Source organism: Lycium barbarum, chromosome 2 (assembly GCF_019175385.1).
Source record: "Lycium barbarum isolate Lr01 chromosome 2, ASM1917538v2, whole genome shotgun sequence".
Taxonomy (NCBI): domain Eukaryota; kingdom Viridiplantae; phylum Streptophyta; class Magnoliopsida; order Solanales; family Solanaceae; genus Lycium; species Lycium barbarum.
In genome coordinates, this window is record NC_083338.1 from 86687670 (window position 1) to 86708419 (window position 20750).

General features: G+C 37.9%; 1 protein-coding gene across 3 annotated transcripts; it reads right to left on the reverse strand.

Annotated features, from left to right (window-relative positions):
* Nucleotides 1–1449: 1449 nt before the first annotated feature.
* Nucleotides 1450–18369, reverse strand: LOC132626607 (importin beta-like SAD2 homolog). 3 transcript variants are annotated; one of them, XM_060341526.1, is made up of 21 exons: nucleotides 17955–18360; nucleotides 17394–17566; nucleotides 17136–17306; nucleotides 11988–12098; nucleotides 11807–11884; nucleotides 10887–11083; nucleotides 10733–10793; nucleotides 10323–10397; nucleotides 10051–10128; nucleotides 9873–9935; nucleotides 9709–9792; nucleotides 9471–9625; nucleotides 9040–9079; nucleotides 8552–8695; nucleotides 8340–8459; nucleotides 8043–8258; nucleotides 7380–7544; nucleotides 5898–6582; nucleotides 5311–5507; nucleotides 4766–4898; nucleotides 1450–2053 (listed from the first exon to the last, which is right to left on the reverse strand). In XM_060341526.1, exons 1-21 carry the CDS (start codon nucleotides 18082–18084, stop codon nucleotides 1896–1898), a joined length of 3234 nt encoding a protein of 1077 aa, XP_060197509.1. In that variant the 5' UTR covers nucleotides 18085–18360; the 3' UTR covers nucleotides 1450–1895. The 3 variants fall into 3 exon arrangements, with proteins under 3 accessions (XP_060197509.1, XP_060197508.1, XP_060197510.1); XM_060341525.1 differs by having other exon boundaries at nucleotides 7380–7556; nucleotides 17955–18354; XM_060341527.1 differs by lacking the exon at nucleotides 4766–4898 and having other exon boundaries at nucleotides 7380–7556; nucleotides 17955–18369.
* Nucleotides 18370–20750: the final 2381 nt, after the last annotated feature.

Consider the following 20750-nt stretch of genomic DNA (forward strand, 5'->3'; position numbering starts at 1 on the left):
CGAGAGAGCAACAAGAAGCAAGAATATCTAGCGAATGAATGACTATTTTTTAGGTTAATAGATAAGATCAATAAAAAAAAGTAACAGGAAAAATAAAGTGCAGCAGATGAGGCTGCTCCTTCCTTATAGCCTGTTTGGCCAAGCTTATTTTGCTTCAAAAGAACTTATTTTTCAAAAAGTGCTTATTTTAAAAAAAAGTGAAGGTTTTTGGCCAAGCTTTTGAGAGAAAATAAGTACTTTTAGGGAGCAGCAGAAACAGTTTTTCAAAAGCTAAAAAAAATAGTTTTCCCCTAGAAACACTTTTTTCAAAAGCACTTTTGAGAAAAATACACTTAAAAGCACTTTTTAAAAGGTAGGTCAAATGTTAATTGTTGTTCAAAAGTGTTTTTTTAATTAATTGGTCAAACATAAACTGTTTCTCACAAAAAGTACTTTTTTAAAAAGCACTTTAAAAAAAAAATACTTTTCAAAATAAGTTGATTTTAGAAGCTTGGTCAAATAAGCTATTAAACAAGGGTCTAGGGTTCAAGTCTGGGTATGAAAAAAATTCTTGATAGGGCACGCTTCCCCCGAATGGGCCATACGCAACGCGATTCCAGATTAGTCGGGCTCTAATACGATACCAAGTACCGGATAGGAAACTAAAAAAGCAAGGAAAATAAAATAGGAAGTCGACAGCTTTTGAAAAATAAACCTTAAAAACAGAAAGTAAATTTGACTTTAAAAAATAAGTTCAAGTCCTAGAAGTAATTAGTTGAAAAGTTTGTTATTTTATTAGAAACTTTTGCAATAAGCCCGGACCCAAACTCAAGATATAAAAGTAGATATTTTAATGAAAGACACGTAATGTATGTTAGTAATAATTAAATTTCATGCAAGTACATTTTCAATATATAAAAGCAAAACTTCATTTCACTCCTTTAATATTTTGTTAATTTTTGAAATTATTTATTTCAAATCAAATGTGGAACCAGAATTTGACGTTTATAAGTTTTGGATCCTAATTTTTTAAAGTTATTTAACTCTAAATTAATAATCTATACATAGTTAATGAACTTTTAAGACAAATACATGTAGCGAATGGAATTGCTCCTCTCATAATTAGGAATCGTGAGTTCGAACTTGGGTATGAAAAAATCTTTGAAGGGAGCGCTTCCCCCCAATGGGCGCTATGCAATGCTAATTATCTGGATTAATCAGACTCAAATGCGGATATCGGGCACAGAATAAAACACCAAAAAACAAGGAAAATGAGTCGATAACTTTTGAAAAATAGACCTTAAGAACAAAAGGTAAATTTGACTTTAAAAAATAAAATTAGAACCTAAAAATAATTAATTGAAAAGTTTAAAATTTTAATGGAAACTTTTGTGACTACAAAAGCCCCGTAGTTGTCCCTTATGTATAGTAATAATAAAAAAGTAATATGAGTTCTTTTGCACAAGAATAAAATGACACAAGAATAAGGTTCTCAATCAAACAAGATATTTCTCTTACAATATTTTCCGTAGAATTTGTTTCAAGGGGGGAAAATTGTCTTTGAAGTAGTATGAAAAGAACACTAGCTCTAATTAGGAAAAATCTACTAACTCAAACAAATGGATACATGTTCAGGAGATACTGAACTTTCAACAATTTCACTTCTCCACCGTTGGCCTATTCAATCTTTTCGACCATCTGCAGCAATCTCATAACAAGGACTTCTGATGAAAAGGAGAATACTAAGATGGACTCTACCTTGTACAAAGATAACACAGGACTTCCAACAGCACAACGGCAGGGCAAATATTACAAGAATTAAACAAATAATCAGCTACCAACAGCACACTGGACAACCAGATTCTAGCAATCAGAGTTTTAAAAAAATAAGAATGTCGAGAGCATCGTATCACATCCTATGGCTGAGGTTGTTGGAAGTATAATTTACATTCAGGAAAGGCCTCCAAGAAACTTGAAATCAGTTCTGGTGGCAACTGTAGCTGTAAAAGCACTTGGTGATATCTTTCAATTACCAAAAGCATAGTGCTTTCAAGATCCACATCTTCCAAACAACCTGAAGTAATCGAACAAATATAAGGGGAAAAAAGCAATACAAATCTTAGAAAATGAACATGAATACAGAAGATATTAGACACATAGAAGACAGTAATAGAAGATGCAAATATTTAAGTAAGGACGTCTTTATCCTAATTTAATTGTTATATCTGAGCTGAATGGATATAAAGGATGCATATGGCCAACTCCAACCTGAGATTGAGGCATACTTCATTGATTGAAACTTGAGAGAAAAGACTTCAAGTCAACATATTTAAATGTGACAACCCACAGGTTATTGTTAACATGATCTCAAGTCTGTTTGCTACAGCTCGGCATTTTAAAATTCCAAACTTCAACAAGCAGATTTTTTTTTTTTTGTTTCTTTAGGGCATAACCCCCAAGGGAACCCTTCAACTTTGACAAGCAAATGATCTCGTGAACCAAGATAAAAATCATTATGATTACAAAATAAGCAAATTAATGTTGATGATTTTAATAAAAATGATCAATTTCTTCTATAAAACAGCTAGAAGAGATTAATTTTGTTTACTTCTATAAACAGTTCAACAACAACAACAACAAGCCCAGTATAATCCCACCATGTGGGGTCTGGGGAGGGTAGAGTGTACGCAGACCTAACCCCCACCTTGAAAGGTAGGGCGGTTGTTTCCGAGAGACCCTCGGCTCAAGAGAAGAAAACAAGACAAAAGATCAGATAGGGCCAAGCATATCGAAAACAATATGAAAACAAAGAATAATAAAAGCGAGAAAGTCATGGTAGAACAGTCCGGAAGAAAGGAGTCGTAACTACTATAAATAAATAAGATAACCAAAGTACAACGGCCCCACAAATAAAAGCAGCAATCAAATGCAGAAATCAAATGGCAATAAACAAATGAGCATAACTACAACTACTATGGTGGAAGGATAAGCCACCTAGCCTTCTATCCTAATCTGAGTTCTCCACAACCTCCTATCTAAGGTCATGTCCTCGGTGAGCTGAAACTGTGTCATATCCTGTCTAATCACCTCTCCCCAATACTTCTTCGGCCTCTCTTTGCCTCTCCTGAAACCGTCCATAGCCAACCTCTCACACCTCCGCACTGGAGCATCTGTGTCTCTCCTCTTCACATGCCCAAACCATCTCAGCCTCGCTTCCCGCATCTTGTCCTCCACCGATGCGACTCCCACCTTGTCTCGGATATCTTTATTTTTAATCCTATCCCTCCTAGTATGCCCACACATCCACCGCAGCATTCGCATTTCCGCGACTTTCATCTTCTGAACGTGAAATTTCTTGACTGGCCAACACTCCGCCCCGTACAATAAAGTCGGTCTAACCACCACTTTGTAGAACTTGCCTTTAAGTTTTGGTGACACTTTCTTATCACACAGCACTCCGGAGGCGAGCCTCCATTTCATCCACCCTGCACCAATACGATGTGAAACATCGTCATCGATATCCCCATCTTCCTGTATAATAGACCCAAGATATTTGAAACTTTCTTTCTTTTGAATGGCCTGGGTACCAAGCCTCACTTTCTCGTTAGCCTCACGCGGTAGGCCATTGAACCTGCACTCCAAGTATTCTGTCTTGGTCCTACTCAATTTAAATCCTTTAGACTCCAACGTCTGTCTCCAGCCCTCCAGCTTATCGTTAACTCCATTGCGAGTCTCGTCAATCAGGACTATGTCATCCGCGAACAAAATACACCAAGGCACCTCACCTTGTATTTGTCGCGTCAATTCATCCATCACCACAGCGAATAGAAACGGGCTAAGAGCTGATCCCTGATACAACCCCATCATAACAGGGAAGTGCTCCGAGTCTCCTCCTACCGTCCTTACCCTGGTCTTAGCTCCATCATACACGTCCTTTATCGCTCTAATGTACACCACAGGTACACCTTTAGCCTCCAAGCATCTCCATAGGACCTCTCTTGGCACTTTGTCATAGGCCTTTTCTAGGTCAATGAATACCATGTGCAAGTCCCTCTTCCGCTCCCTATACTACTCCACCAATCTCCTTACAATATGAATGGCTTCTGTAGTCGAGCGCCCCGGCATGAATCCAAACTGATTCTCTGAAATAGACACACCTCTCCTCACCCTCATTTCCACCACACTTTCATAGTGTGACTTAGCAGCTTGATACCTCTATAGTTGTTGCAGCTTTGAATGTCTCCCTTGTTCTTGTACACAGGAATCATTGTACTCCACCTCCATTCTTCTGGCATCTTCGTTGTCTTGAGAATGACATTAAACAACCCAGTCAACCACTCCAAGCCTACCCTGCCTGCATTCTTCCAAAATTCCCCAGGGATCTCGTCAGGTCCGGTCGCTCTTCCCCTGTGCATCCTACGAACAGCTTCTTTAACCTCCTCAACATTTATACTCCTACAATATCCCAAGTCGCGACGCCTATCCGAGTGCTCCAAGTCTCCCAACACAATGTCTCTGTCCCATCCTTCGTTCAAGAGTTCATGAAAGTATGACTGTCATCTCTGTCTAATGCGGGTTTCCTGTACCAACACTTGACCATTCTCGTCCTTGATGCACTTCACTTGATCCAAGTCGCGTGCCTTCCTCTCTCTCGCCTTGGCAAGCTTAAATAGCTTCTTATCCCCACCTCTGTCCTCTAGTTCAAATAAGTAATCTTATTCACCCTGCACATCAATTGTCTGCATCCTTATGGTATTTTTAAAAATGAGAGTATTGGCAGGCTTACCCAGTTCAATTTCTAGCTCTTGATCTTCCACGTCTCCTTCCACAATGGTTCCATTTTCCATTTCTACTGCTGTCTTGGCACACCTCTCCAAGAACTCTTCTTCAGTTTCTTCAAGTTCGTCATCTTCAGAGTCCTAGCATTGAAATAAGAACAATAACAATCACCTATAGTTACCTATTGCAAATGTATTATTGAAATGTATTTTTACATGATGAATGTATAGTTGCTTTGCATGCGAGAGATACGGGGTTCGTGCTCCGCATCTCCATTTTACTTGTCAGGAAAAAAAAATATATAATGAATGTATAGCATATGTCCACTACTTCTTACTTCCACTACATGCTTTTCATGCATGTATGATGGAGCAAACAAACAGAAATCATGGATAATGATGCAAAAAGACAACAATATGGCAGACGTCATTGACAATATCCTGTGATGTTATATATAAACGCTATGACTATTTTTGTGTGTGTGTGGTGTGTGTTTGGAGGGGTGGTAGCTAAAGATAATTAAACAAGACAGAATTAATTTGGTGAGCTAACCTCGTCATCATCATCATCTTCTTCAGTTTCCTCGTCACCAGAAGCCTGATCTTCACTTTCTTCATCTTCCTCTTCTTCTTCCAGTTCTTTTAACTTCAAAAATGCTTCCATCAGTGAAGCAACGCAATCATGTAGCAATGAACTCCGTTCATTTAGCCGTCCTATCAGCTTGTCAAGAGATTGTGCCAGTGCCATCACTGGTAAAATTAAAATAGAAAAAAACAGACATACATAGACAGTGCTGATGAGATTCTTAGGAGAAAGTTCTTTACACTCAATAAGAGCAGAAAAATTGAATACTTGAAAGGCAAAAAAAGCGATAGTTAACCACGAGGTATAATAAAAATTAGTGTAACGTTGCAATCTAATAACATGCATTGTAGTTGTGGACAGATAAATAGATCTAGATAATAACAGTAGCATTTCAGAACTAACAGTAGCATTTCAGAACGAACAATAATGGCTAATGTAAAGCCATGGCATCACCAAATTATCTGTTGCCCCATGTGAGAAAGTCAAGTAGGGAAGTCCCTAATTGCGCTAAAAGTTTTAAGAAGTAGTTGGGGAAAAAGAAAAAGAATACTAACCTACCAACTTGATCTCAGACTCTGATGACAAACTATGCTCAAATTTGCTTGTTGAGATAACTGCCAAAGCGGATAGAAAGACTGTAAAGCTTTCATGTTCAATGCCCTCTATAATCTTCTCTACAATATCCGGGAAACATAAATAACATGATGATATTGCAAGCAACAAAGGTTTCCATAGCGGGACAGGCTTGTTTCTATGCTCTCTAAAATGAGAAAATGCTGCCTGACACAAGGAAATCACCAAAGATTGCTTGACACCTTCTCCTTCAGGTAAGTAACTGGGATTATGTAACAGAATGTGGACACAAGAGGATGCCCTCCATACTGCAGATGGATATTGTGAAAAAGCTTCTGTAATGAATGCACCAATTCCTTCAAGGATGGATTTCTGGGGAACAGGTGGAGCAGGAGGCAACGGCAATTTTCCTACAACAAAATTCTTCACAGCAAACTTCCTGTCTAGGCTAACAGCTTTCTTGATACAGTTAAAAATTGATAAATCCTCCATCTCCTCCCATGCATGCCAATCAGCTATGAGATATGACCAGACCAGCATCAGCTCTGAGACTTTTAGCTTCAAAAGTTCGTCAGTTTCGGTAATTCCTTGCAAAATGAAACCAAGCAATGTGGAGCAGTCATCAACACATGATGCAGCAGGCACTGAGAAGGCAACTTCATGTTCCTGATAATTGGAAAAAATAATATGAGGAGGTAACAAGAGATTTGAGCACATAAAAAGCAAAAGAAAATTAAATTCTTCTTATCACTCCGCTATCCCAAGTCGAATCTACGGAAGGGAGACCTCTATCCTCTTAATCTTTAGAGTAGATATTATATATAGGATAACTAATACACTGCAGTGCCCAATAAAGTCACGATGAATAGGAATGCTGACAGTGACCAGTTAAGTACAAGTTGAATTTAACTGGGGTTCTCGTTGGTGGAGGAACTGGATCCGAAAAAAGAGACTTTAGTTGTAAGATCTCTACTGAAATAGTTGCCAGAATGGACATCTTATTCAAAGAGAAAGATCTCAAATATCTGAATTTTCTTTTTGTGGGAGGTGCGAAGATCCAGTAGGTGCCACTCCCTTCTCGGAGAACCGTACGTGAGATTCTGCCAAATACAGCTCCAACCCGAGCTTAAATCAATATATGAACAACTTTGGGTTATGCATGAGAAGATAAAAGACTTAATCTAATTAAACTTGGTATGGAATTCAGAATACCAAACAAACATCTATTGCAGTATAAACACTAGAGTCAAGCTGCATCCACACTAAGGTGATTGCATTTCCAATATCGACAAATGAGCTTGAACAGGTTTCCACCATGATGTTACAGGGATATTTATTTTACTGAGGTATGAGAACATTACATTGACAAAAAAGTAAATGATGGAACATATATGCATACATGCTTGTGTCGTAATCTAGGCATTCACTTTATTATTAATCTTGATACATGGTTCAAGACTAACCATCGGTTGAGCAGATCTTAGCCAGGCATGCTGTAGGAGATCTGAAAATGCTCTCATCATGGTGGCCTGACCAGAAACCCACAATTGACTAGAACCATCCTGCTCATTTTCTTCAGATGCCGAGTCTTCCCAGCACTGAGCCATGACTGCTAGTGTTGCAAAGCACTGTTCCACCATCTATCAAACGCAAGTCAGTAATTTCAGATCTCAATATGCGCTCAATTATATGTGGATGAGTTCATTTTTCTAAACTTCAGAATTGGGTGAAGAGCAAGGTTGAATCTGGAACATGACAATGCATTCATTAACTGGTCAACATAAGAAAGGGGATTTAAGATTTTGTCTCAAGGTACGTCAGTTACAAGAAGGAATCATACAGTTTAGTCTTATTCGTATCACAGTAATGACTTTTGAATCCCTGACCATGTGATTTGATATTAACAGGACTAGGAAAGATGAAGTTTCATTGAGCTAAAGAGGGAGCAATCCAACCTACATAACTTCCATTTAAACTATTAAACGATGAATAGTGAACCACATAGCTCCATAAATGTGCACAAGATATGTTTGATTTTCATGCCAATTACCAAAATGATAATTAGAATCATCAAAAGATTTGCAAAAGAATAAAAACAAGTACATCAGGTACACAAGAAAAAGTACCTGAGGCCATGGCTCCAGATCTAAAGGTAAGTTCTTTGAGATTTCTCTAACCAACAGACAAACAATATCTGGAATATGAGGTGAAATTTTTTCATTCCCAGCCTCGATCATTGTACTTAGAAGCTGAAAGTAAATGGAGCTATCTTCTTCCTCATCACTAATCCTATGACAAACCACTTGAAGAAGTGGTAACCACTCAGGTGGCATGTACTCATTCTGCAGTTAAAAAAGTTCAAGCGTTATTTAGACTATCATACTTCAAGTTCATAAAATAGGTTAGCCATTCTACCCACTTACTTCAACAAGTTGGGCAATGGCAGCAGCAGCTGTCACCCGCACAGGATAACAAGAAACACCCCCTATATCTGACATTGTTAACGCTTTCACTAATGAAGAATAAATATCAGCACTCATACCCTGTTGTGGAAACAGAAAAAAGGAATTTACTCCACGAAATGCCTAATAGCAAAGTATAATTTTAAAAAGTATCATCAAAACAAGTATCTCACTTCAGAAAGACATGAAGCAAGCTCTCCTAGGACCCAATTTGCAGAGGCAATTAAATATGGTTGAGGAATTGGTGTTTCATACAGTGGTAGCACCCGAGTCCTAACTAGAGTTTCAGTAAATCCAGGCTTCTGCTCTGTTAGAAACTGAGAATACAATGCCAGATGATTAATAGAAGTGCACAATTTTTTTATTACAACAAAGTACTCCCTCCGGATCAAAAAGAGCGTCCACTTAGCCTTTTTTCTTGGGTCAAAAAGAGTGTCCGCTTATCAAATCAAGAAAGAATTAACCTTATATTTTCAAATTTTCCCCTATTAAGTGTAAATTGATCAAATCCCATTACCTATTTAATTATGGGCAGTTTAGAAAAATTACCTACTTTCGTCTAGGAGTTAGTATTTTCTTAAGGGTGTGCAAATAGCTAAGCGGACACTCTTTTTGATCCGGAGGGAATATATTTTGAAATACTAGTATAATCTCTCCTTACATGTAAAAGGCTGCTATAGGCCATCAAGACTCCATAATATCTGTCAAAGTTTAGACAAGGAAATGATAGTAAATCTCGTATACAGGATGTAAGCATCATAAAGGAAGGTTAGAAAAAAAGAAAAAAACACGTCTGGATAAATGGGGATAAATGGAAATACAAAGTAGGATAATTTAGTTAACGACATGACATAAGAATGAGCGCTCTTTGTCTTATGCCAACTTAGAGTTCAAACTTCAAAGAATTATAGAGTAATATAATGATTTTCCGAACTTTAACCGAATAAATAGCCTGGACTGTAATCCTATTGAATTTTAAATGGTGGAGAACTTTCTGAATAGGTTCCAGTGAAATGGGTACTGAAGTACAGTGATATAAGACCATAAATTACAAAGTTAGAGGAGTTGATATCATAGTTTTGTTTAACTCACTCATTTATTGTGTTTTCTCTGTTATCAGTGGGAACAGGAAACTTTGACAAGAATGGAAGCACCAACAACTCCCCCATCGAGCTGGAACCTTTTCTTTTATATTTTTCTCCTTTCTTACGCTTTGATGAAGCTGTAGAAGTCTTGACAGGAGGTCCCTAGAGGTCCAAGAGTAAATAATAGATAATTATGTGCCCTTTAATAGAAGAAGCTGGAGGAATATATATCACGGAAAACTAACCATTGATAATGAAATAACACCAAGCAAGTTTAAAGCACTTTTCCTTGCTGTGAACAAATCATCTCTCCATCCAGAAATTTCTTCCTGCAGGATCATAAAAATCAGATACTTTCCTAAGAATGAGAGTGTACAACTTACAAGGACGATCAAAGATTTGAACATACAAGGTCAGAGGGAAGATTTTTCCTTATGTACTCATCCGGATCTTCTTCCCACTCTGTTGTGTCCTATTTTGCAGACATTTAAGTCTTTAATCAGAACTCCAGAAAAATATGCGACAACAAAGAAAAGAAACTCATGTACACTGGCTTGTCTGGAAGGCAAATTCTTGGAATAGCTGACCTTCTCATTCATCACGAGAGCTGGGAAGATTGCAGCGTTCAGCAAGGAAGAGAAGTGGGGTGAAACCAGTCGCCATCCCTGTTTCAGATGATAAATCATATACTTCAGCTTTGAGACTCGAACAGTAGGAGGCACTAACCATTAAAGTCCTTTTCGAGAGAGAAGAAACCATGGAATTAGCATAAATGCCTAAAAAGAGAAAGAAGCAAGGAACGCGAAAGAACAAGCAGGAAAATAAAACTTTGACCATGAATACAACTGAACAAACTTACCGGGCCTGTCTCTAAAACACGAGAAATAACATCAAAGGCTAATGAAACAACCCTTTCTGACAGCGAATCCAGTTTCTGCACCGAAGGAATAAGTAGACGAAGAGAGAAAATAGAAAATAAAATGATCACGGGAAGACTGAGACGAGAATAGCGTGTGGGAACGGCACTTACGAGAAACAACATAAGAGTTCATGAGACAAACTTTACAGAAAATATTAAGATTAAGCAGATATTCTGCTTATACGCCACAACTTAAGTGTAGTTAAAGAACAGAGAATCTGACAGTAACATGCTGAATTAAAAAAAAAAAAAACTATTTACTAGCCATTCCAGTGCAACAACATTATGAAACAGCTGATATGAAAGTCCATCCTTTTAGAACTCTATCAAGTAATACTCGTAAGACTTACATTTATGATTGTGCTATGCTTGACAATTTCTGAAACACATTTCACCATATCAGGCATCAGTCTGTCATTGTAAGATTAGAAGAAATTTGAGCAAAAAACAGGATTTCTAAATTTTTCTTATTGGAGCAAATACAATGCATTTTTGACAGCATACTTGTCAGCAAACTTCCGATGCCGGGTGACTAAAGCACAGAAAATTAGCAGACTTCTCTTTGCAGTCTTCATCCGCAGCGAATACCCATCTTTGCAGGGCAAGCCACCATCAAAACTTAAAGAATTCAGAATCCATATCAGATCTTGACAAATAGAAGGAAGCAAAGGAGCCAAGGCAGACGGCATGTGAGATTTCACCTATAATATTGATGGATTTAAGATTATAATACTGCTCAAGCAGGTTCACAACAGAAACCTTACTAGAGGAAGACAGGTGCCCAGATAAATATTACTTGGACGCATAAAAGGACATATTGGTAAGAGAATTCCTCCTAGTAATTTCAATAGTATTGAAAAGAAGAAAAATAGTTCATTGATATCTTATTTGACCACCATATCACTTTGATTGCATATGTTGTAAACTGTTGATTCTTTTCCAAAAGAAAGGAAATGAGACTGTTCCTCGGTAAACCAAGGAACCAATGTTTTGAATGAAACAAGATCTATTGTCCTGGCATAGATGAACATCCACGCTTTATCATTCATCTTTTCCGGAAAGCAAAAGATCTTGCCTGCATTAAGCTATATCTAAATACACTTAAGTTTTGAAGCTTCAAGATCACATGTAAAACATTGAAAATAAATCACTTTTAACTTGTGTACTGGTGCCTAGTTCCCATTTTCAGCAGAATTACTTTTACATGTATAACCAGCTTCCTCTCCTCACTATGCTTGACAACTGTATGAAGCAATTTCCTTCTATCATTTTCATTATTTTCTATATCTCGGAGATATTTCGGATCTGATATCTCCAATGCTGTCTGCTAACTTCTTAAGAGAAAAAACAAAACAGAACCTAGAGCTCAAACGATAGTTGACCTTTCGTTGGTCAAACATCACGTATTGTAAGTTTATCCTCACCGCAAAATAGATGCACTTGCATATGATGAGAAGGATGATTTCTGTATGCACTTCTGATGTATGTTGGGCATCTGATACCTGTCTCATGCAACAATGAGTCAGCACTTCCAAAATACTCTAAAGTAATATGTTCCAATATGGAAGTACATAGAGCAAGAGGAATGTCGGAAGTTATGTGGACCTTTTCGATGCAGAGGTGAAATACAGCAAGTAAGGGCACAATGATGTCTCTTGTAATAAGCTCTAGCTGCGGTGGAACTGGCTCCTTCGCAAGTTTTGGATTCAAAAAGTACTGCCACAAGACATAAGATGAGATCACTACAAGAATCTAAGCAGAGAGATTTTTACAACAGCTTTGGAATAAATGAGGAATCTGGTTTTGTTAGTTATTCTGTCAAAATAATTTTGATTTTAACCAGATTATAGAATGCTTTTTTTTTTTTTTTTTTGAAACTGGTAAATTTGTATTCCTCAGCATTCTTCAAAAGAGTTAGTCTAAAAACAGAAATAGAAAAGAGATACTTACAGGGATTTTAATAAGTCTACAAAATGATCTATATCCTCTAATCCTATTTCTTTACACCAAAGTAGAAAGATACTATACAATTCCATTTTACTTTCTGAATGGAATTGGATCTATCTTTAAAACACCTCCCATTCCTTTCTTTCCAGATGGTCCACCAGATACAATGTGGGATCATCCTCCGCCACTTCTTTTGACTCTTGCTGCCTCCTCTTCTCATCCAACAACTTAGTAGATCTGCAGTGTGCTCTGGCATAGTCCATGTTGTCTCTGTCAGGTTGAAAAATAGGGACCATAGTTCTGCTGTGAATTTGCAGTGAAGAAAGAGGTGGTTGTTGGTTTCATCAGTTTCATTGCATAGAAAACATCTGCAGACTATGATGTTTCCTTTTTTGTTCAACACTTCATGAGTCAAACAAGCCCTCTTTGCCACCAACCAGGTGAAACATTTCACCTTGGTTGGTACTGGACACTTCCAAATTTTTATCCAAAATCTTTGGTGCTCCTCATTCTGCCCTATGTCCTCCTTTCTGTAAGCTCTGTTTACTGAGAATTGTCCATCACTATTGTGTCTCCATCTCAAGGTATCTGCATCAGTGCTGGTACCTTGGAAGTTACCAATCCTGCTCAACAGATCAGCCACCCTATCTATCTCCCAATCATTCAAAAATCTTCTGCAAGTTAAGTCCCATCCGTGTACACTCCATATTTCATTTATAGTCACCTCTGGGTTATTGCATAAAATGAACAAGTCTGGATAAGTATCCATAAGTGGGACTTGCTCATTCCAAGCATCCTTCCAGAACCTTGTTTTTTCCCATCACCTACTTTCATCTTCAAGTTTCTTTCCAGCTTTGGCCAAAGTGCTCTTATAGTCTTCCAAACTCCAACTCCATAAGTACCATTGCATACATTTGTACACCAGTGATTGGGTTCACCAAACTTGCATTTGATAACCTCCTTCCACAATGCATTTTCCTCAGTGTTGTATCTCCATAGCCATTTCATCAATAAGCTGTTATTTTGAGACCTCAAGTTTCTTATACCCAGCCCACCCTTTCTTTCCCCTGCGTAGCAACCTGCCATTTCACTAATTTGTAACCTTTGCCCTCTCTATTCCCTTGCCACAAAAATTCCCTTCTGAGTCTGTCTAATTTTTTCTGGATGTTTGCTGGTAAGGGAAACAGAGACATAACATAAGTAGGCAAAGAATCCAGAACAGAATTGATCAGGGTAACCCTTCCTCCCAAAGATAAGTATTGAGCCTTCCACCTAAAAAGTTTCTTTTCTGTTTTCTCCACTATCCCATCCCAAATCCCTTCTGCTTTGTGGTTGCTACCAGAGGCATGCCAAGATAAGTTGTAGGCAAATTCTCCACTTTACACCCTTAAATGTGACCAAGAGTCTGTAAGTTTGGCACCTCCTTAATTGGAAACAGACTAGTTTTCCCCCAGTTGACCTTCAGTCTTGAACAGGCCTCAAAAATTGTCAGAATCACTCTAATGTAGCCAATCTGTTCAACTTTAGGTTCACAAAAAACCACAGGTTCTCCATTCACAAGAACAGAGAACCTGACAGTTTTAATGCAAAAATCAATCCACTTCAACCATTTCTCACCAAAGCCCATCTGTCTCCGGATGTTCGACAGATATTCCCAATTAACATGGTCATAAGCCTTTTCAATGTCCAGTTTACACATAACCCCTGGTTCAACACCTTTAAGTCTTGAATCCACACATTCACTAGCAATAAGTGCAGCATCCATGATTTGTCTCCCTTTTATAAATGCCATCTGATGCTGATTTACTAGATTGTTAACTACCAGCTTAAGTCTTTCAGCCAATAGTTTTGCCACAATCTTGTAAATGCCACTTATGAGACTTACAGGTATGAAGTCTTTCAGTTCTGAGGCACCTGCCCTTTTGGGGATTAATGCTATGAAAGTTGCATTGAAGCTTCTCTCAAACTTCTGACTGTCATGAAAATACTGAATAGTTTTCAGTAAGTCATCTTTCAGAATCTCCCAGAAGGCTAAGTAAAATGACATAGGAAATCCATCAGGCCCAGGGGCCTTCCCCATGGCACATAGTTTAATGCACTTCAATATCTCTGCCTCATCAAACTGCCTTTGTAACCATTCTTGATCCTCCTCTGAAATCCTTGTTGCTTCATGTAACCCAAACTCTAGCCTCCACCTTTCTGTTTCCTTGTAAAGATTCTTGTAGAAATTCCGGATTGCTGCTTTAATTGCTTCAGGATCTGTCACCTCCTCATCCCCCACCTTCAAATAATCAATTGTATTAACCCTTTTATTGGCTGTAGCAATCCTGTGAAAGTATTTAGTATTTTTGTCTCCTTGTCTCAGCCATTGAATCCTAGATCTTTGCTTCCAAGCTATCTCCTCATTTCTAGCTACTTCCTCAAATTCCAAGGCTAGATTTGATTTCTGAATTAGCTCATCATCTGTTAAAGCTCTTTGTTCTTGAACTGTCTCCCAGTTAGCCAATTGGTTAAGAATGTTTTCCTTCCTCTGTTTGTTTTCCTTCCTCTGTTTCCAGTTGCCCCTATTATCTTTGCTCCACCCCTTAAATTTTTCTTCCAGCATTTTCAGCTTTTCAGCCAAAACAAAACCACGTCTCCCATTGACATTGAAGGGACCCCACCAAAGTTTCACTTTTTCTTTAAAGCCCTCAACTCCCATCCACCACCTTTCAAATTTGAAGTAGGACTTTTTGAAGTTCATCTCTCCACATGATAGCATGATAGGATTGTGATCAGATTCCATCTTTGGTAAAACTGACTGCTTAATAAGTGTGAATTGTTCCTCCCAGCCTGCTGAGTGTAGAAATCTGTCAATTCTTGATGCACTTCTATGATTTTCCCCTCTCCTCCATGTGTAAGATCCTCCAACTAAAGGAGGATCATGTTACAGCTCTATTTTCATATGGCTCAATGCAAAGCCTGCTAGATCACCCGCCAAATGCTTAGACTAATTTGCAAACTACTAGCAAGCTGTGGGGTGGCATTGCAAGCTCTTGAAAGAAAATGATTGATATAGAAACTGTCCATTGGGGTACACAACGAGAATCAGAGAAACGGGAGAATTAGAACGCAAAGAAAGGTTCTTTTTCTTTATTTTTTTCTTTTTAAGTGTATGCATTCAAAATAACATGAAAGATCTGATTTGCCCCTCTGCAATTTAACAGACCATTATTTAATTTGATGTCCGTTAGTTGAAGGACTAAAATCACACGCATTGTTTAATTGAAGTTCGAATGCGCTCAACCGAATATCACAAGACTAAAATAGGAATAATGAATAACACAAGGACTAAAAAAGCTATTTTCCCTTTGCTTTATGAGATGAATAGATAAACAAAGAAACTAGGAACCATGCATGTTATGAAAGTAAAATTCATCATGCTTTGAGATAACAGCAAAAGATTTGCAAACGACTAATTATGAGCACATCATTTCTAGGAAAAAAGAGCTGCCAGTTTAGAGAATTAATTCTCCTTCAAGGTTGACAGAATAAAAAAAGTACTCCCTCCATCACGATTTAAGTGCCTTACTTTCCTTTTTGGTATGTCCCAAAAAGATTGTCTCTTTCTATATTTAGTAAGTTTTTCAATTCCAACATTCTACATGGCAAGTTTAAGACCAACAACAACAACAACAACAACAACAAGCCCAGTATAATCCCACTATGTGGGGTCTGGGGAGGGTAGAGTGTACGCAGACCTAACCCCCACCTTGAAAGGTAGGGCGGCTGTTTCCGAAAGACCCTCGGCTCAAGAGAGGAGAGAAAGAAAGACAAGACAAGACAAAAGTTTAGATATGATCAAGCGTATCGAAAACAATATGAAAGCAAGGAATAACAAAGCAAGAAAGTCATGGTAAAAGGAGAATTAACTGCTATAAATAACTATGAAAATGAAAACAATGAAGGTAAATAAGCCATTATGAACCAACAGATACTCGCAGAAACTCGCAGAAATCAAGAGACAAGAAACTATACAACAACATAACTACTCTCAAGGGAGGATAAACGCGACTACCTACTATCCTTCTACCCTAATATGAGTCCTCCATACCCTCCTATCTAAGGTCATGTCCTCCGTAAGCAGGAAATGTGTCATGTCCTGTCTAATCACTTCCCCCCAATACTTCTTCGGCCTACCTCTACCTCTTCTGAAGCCGTCACTAGCCAACCTCTCGCACCTCCGCACTGGGGCATTTTCATCTCTCCGCATCACATGCCCAAACCATCTCAGCCTCGCTTCCCGCATCTTGTCTTCCACTGAGGCTATTCCAACCTTGTCTCGAATGACTTCATTCCTAATCCTATCACTCCTAGTGTGCCCACACATCCATCGCAGCATTCTCATTTCCGCCACTTTCATCTTCTGAACATGAGATTTCTTGACTGGCCAACACTCCGCCCCATACAACATAGCTAGTCTAACCACCACTTTGTAGAACTTGCCTTTAAGTTTCGGTGGCACCTTCTTGTCACACAACACTCCGGAGGCAAGCCTCCATTTCATCCATCCTGCACCAATACGATGTGTGACGTCATCATCAATCTCCCCATTTCCTTGTATAATAGACCCAAGATACTTGAAACTATCTTTCTTCTGTATAACCTGGGTGCCAAGCTTCACTTCCACGTCAGCCTCATGTACTATAACTTAAAAGGGCTACAAACATATTTAATTTAAGACCACAAGATTCAAAAGTCTCCCTTTGTTACTTAAACTCCATGCCCAGTCAAACTAAGACACTTAAACGGGGACGGAGGGAGTACCTGGAAGGGTCTAATGAGTGAGTGAAGAATGGTGAGTGCATTGATGGTTTTCCATTTAGAATTCGGATTCTTATCAATCAGATCGCTGCGCTGAATGACGGACCTTAGCTCAGGCACAAGCTCAGGCCAGGCATCCTTCTTCACAAACTCAACTGCAACAATCGAGCGAAACTGAAAACAAAGAAAAGAAAAGAAAATTATAACATCCTCATTAGTTACACGCAATAGAACAAAAAAAGCTATGCCCAAAGCACTTACAGCTTCAACTAATATTTTAAGAACCGTTGGTTCAGCTTGAAGCAAAGAGCGCACGAATGCATCTCTAAACTCTTTGGTGATTCCTGAATTTGTATGAGTAGAATCAACATTTCGTCTAGTGAAGTTCTTGAGATATGTGGCTGCAGCTACTTTCTGACCTCCATTCTCACCTCCTATAAAGTATAGCACACAAATTAACTTAACAGTATGCAAAAGCATAATCAGATAAACACTCCTTCAAAATAATAAACTGAATTAGTGACAGTAGCAAAATGAAATCTATTGCTGACACTTTTGGCTTCCCGAGATTCAAATTGCATCAACTTTGACAACATTTTAAGATGCATTTTTTCACCAAATTGATGTGAGAAAAGTCGCAACGTGTAGTTTTTAAATATATAAATTTTCAACCTTAAAATATTGAGTTAATCTAATCTAAAATTTAGCTTCAAAGTTTAGTCAAACGGACTCTGAAAAAGCTAAAAATATCACATAAATTGGGAGGGAAGTAATATTAGTGGAAATCAGGGTTAATGAATATATATCCGAAATGCAGAGTACCTATGGAGATAGAGAGGAGAGTGAAGGGGAATTGTGGGAGAGTAGAAAGCCGATCCAGAGCATCTGTAGCGGCGTTGCGGACAGCAGCCTCGGGGCTAAGAGTTTCGTTGAGTAGCTGACCAATTTCCATAAGGTATGTGTGGTGGCGCAACGGCAGAACCCTAGTCAAAGACTGTTGCCAACAAACAGTCACTACACAAGTTGGCAAAAAGAGCTGTAAAATGAAACAACATAGTTGGCAAAAATAGCGACTATTGGAAGCGCGGGAAAATTGATATTCGCGCCGTTTTTCCTCCCTTTATACTTTAATTAATCCAATAATTTCAAATCTTGTCTGTGTGTAATAAGTGAGAGTACTAAGTTTCTTTATAGATTAATTTAAAAGATTATCGATAATTTGTTATTCCAAGTTTCTCATTTTTTTAAGTGGTCAAAAACAAATTTCTAAAAAAGTAAGTAAACAGTGGCATTCCACTCCTCTGAATCCTCTAACACACTCTACCGTCCGTAGCCCCCCTGCGCCACGCGCATTGTAGTTGCTTAAATTATTTAGGGATGCTTTTGGATAATATTTTGCGTTTACTTACAAAACATCAAAAAATAAATAAAATACCATTTTTTTAAGAAAATGTTTTCCTTCATACCATATATACCCAACATTTACATTTGACCTTCAGTACTCTTTATTCTGTTTAGTGGTTTCCCATCGACATTCAATACCCACTTCAAATCCAATTAATTCGGATTCGTGTCACAAATCCCACTTTAAAAGCTTCCATCGAGGGTGATTCCAGTTTGACTTGTATTCAGTGCGTAAAAAGATTAGAAATTTATATGATGTTTTATAACTCTGACGAGTGTAAAGTGGATCACAACCTCTTCTCCAACTTGGGAAGAGACAACATTTTTTGAAAGTTTCATGCATTTTCTTTGCTTTTATTGTTCTTTCTCTTCTCCTACTTATCTTTCACATATTATTATTTTTTCTATCACACAAATCATTTTTTTCAATTTCTTCTTAATTATCACGGAGTCTAGACTTTGAATAGTAGCCACAAGACGTTCATTCTTGATTTTCTTTAGATATTGTAACAACCCAACCCCTCTTTTTGAGTAATTGTGTATTAAATCATGATTCGAGACATGATATAAGTCAATAACATTATTTGACACTTGTTGGTAAGGTCTGCGTTGAGACCTAAAGGGCCCGAGTGAGTTTCGATGCTAATACACTTCTTTTGATGTTGTAGAATTTGTTGATTCTAGCTTCTTTCTTTGTGGCCGTGAGGGAGGGAGTCGCAAGCGCGAAGGCTTAGAGGATTGGTCAACATGACCGTGTGTGGGGACTTTGTGACCGGGCAAAGGGTGGTTAACAAATCAGTCCAGTCACACTTCTTTCACGATTGCAAAAGGATAAGTTTAGATGCATATGTAACGACCCTGCTTGGTCGTTTTAAGAACCAGTGCTTTGTTTTGTGTGTCTTCAATTTCAAAAGTTTTGTTATATTATTTTTGACTCGCTTGCATAATTTGAGATCAACTAGGCGTCACTTGATTCACTTTTAGTGAAGGATTCATTTTGGAAATCATGCATTATATTATTTGAGATTTTGAGGTCGTATTGAGAAAACATGTTTTGTTTGGTAATTGGAAGGTTCTGTTAGGTTCGAATTATCATTTGACTTGTATGAACTTTGAGAAGTGATTTATAGTTCAAGAGATGCCTTGACAGATGAAAGTTTCAAATGAGCCCACCCAATACCTAACTTCAAACTCGAATAGAGCTCAATCTATAATGAATATGGAAAAGTGCAAAAGATGAAAGTTGTAGCCCTTTGAGTCTAGTTTCTAACACATTAAATTGTTTATCAATCTGAGTTGTATACAAAAAGTTATGAATGGTTTTGTTGAAAGGCGTCCGCTGAAGCACTTGGGCTGTGTAAAGGGAACACGAACAACAATATTTTTCTTGTGAAATTTTGAGCTAGAGCTTAAGAAAAAGTTGGAGATGGAGCTTGGAGATTATCCTACCAACTAAGGTGAGTTTAATATAGTGTTTTGAGCTTATTTTGCTCACTATACATGGATTATAACATCAATCTAATCTCATTTCCTCCATCAATTTCGTGATTTGGGTTGATTTAAAGTGTATTTGAACCCAAACTTGAAAAGGGAATTTTCTTCTAAGACTTGAATTGAAGATTTTTGTTTGGAGATTATGTTTACCGTTAACTCATGGAGTATCATACTCAAATTTGATGGTGTTTCATCCATGAATCTTAGTTTTTGAGATTTTGGGTTTGGGTTGTTCATGAAATCAAGAACACCTTTAAGTGAGAATCAAATGGACGTTTGGGGATGTTAATGAACTCCGATTGACTTAGTTTTTTAAACGGTGTGCTTGTAGGAGATTGGGTCACCAGAATCTTAACTCTAAGTTTGGATTTCGAGAAGTTGACCCGATGGTTGACTTTTCACTTTGACTTTTTTGAAATTTATGAAATGTGTATCCTAACCTAATTTCACGTCCTCTTTCATATTTTGGATAGTATGGAGCAATTTGAGATCTTCGTGATCGAATTTTGGTCGTTGCTTGATCACTATCAAGCTTGGGACTATCAAAGTCCCCATCTGGAGACTTTTGACAAGTGCTTGGTTGTAGTAATTCGCCAGGTGTAAGGTAGGGGAGACTTGAACTACTAGTTACTTGCTTCCATTAACTTAATATGAAATAATTTTTGTGAACTTGTTGTGATAATGTTTAATTTAATACAATTAGATATTACGATATCAGAT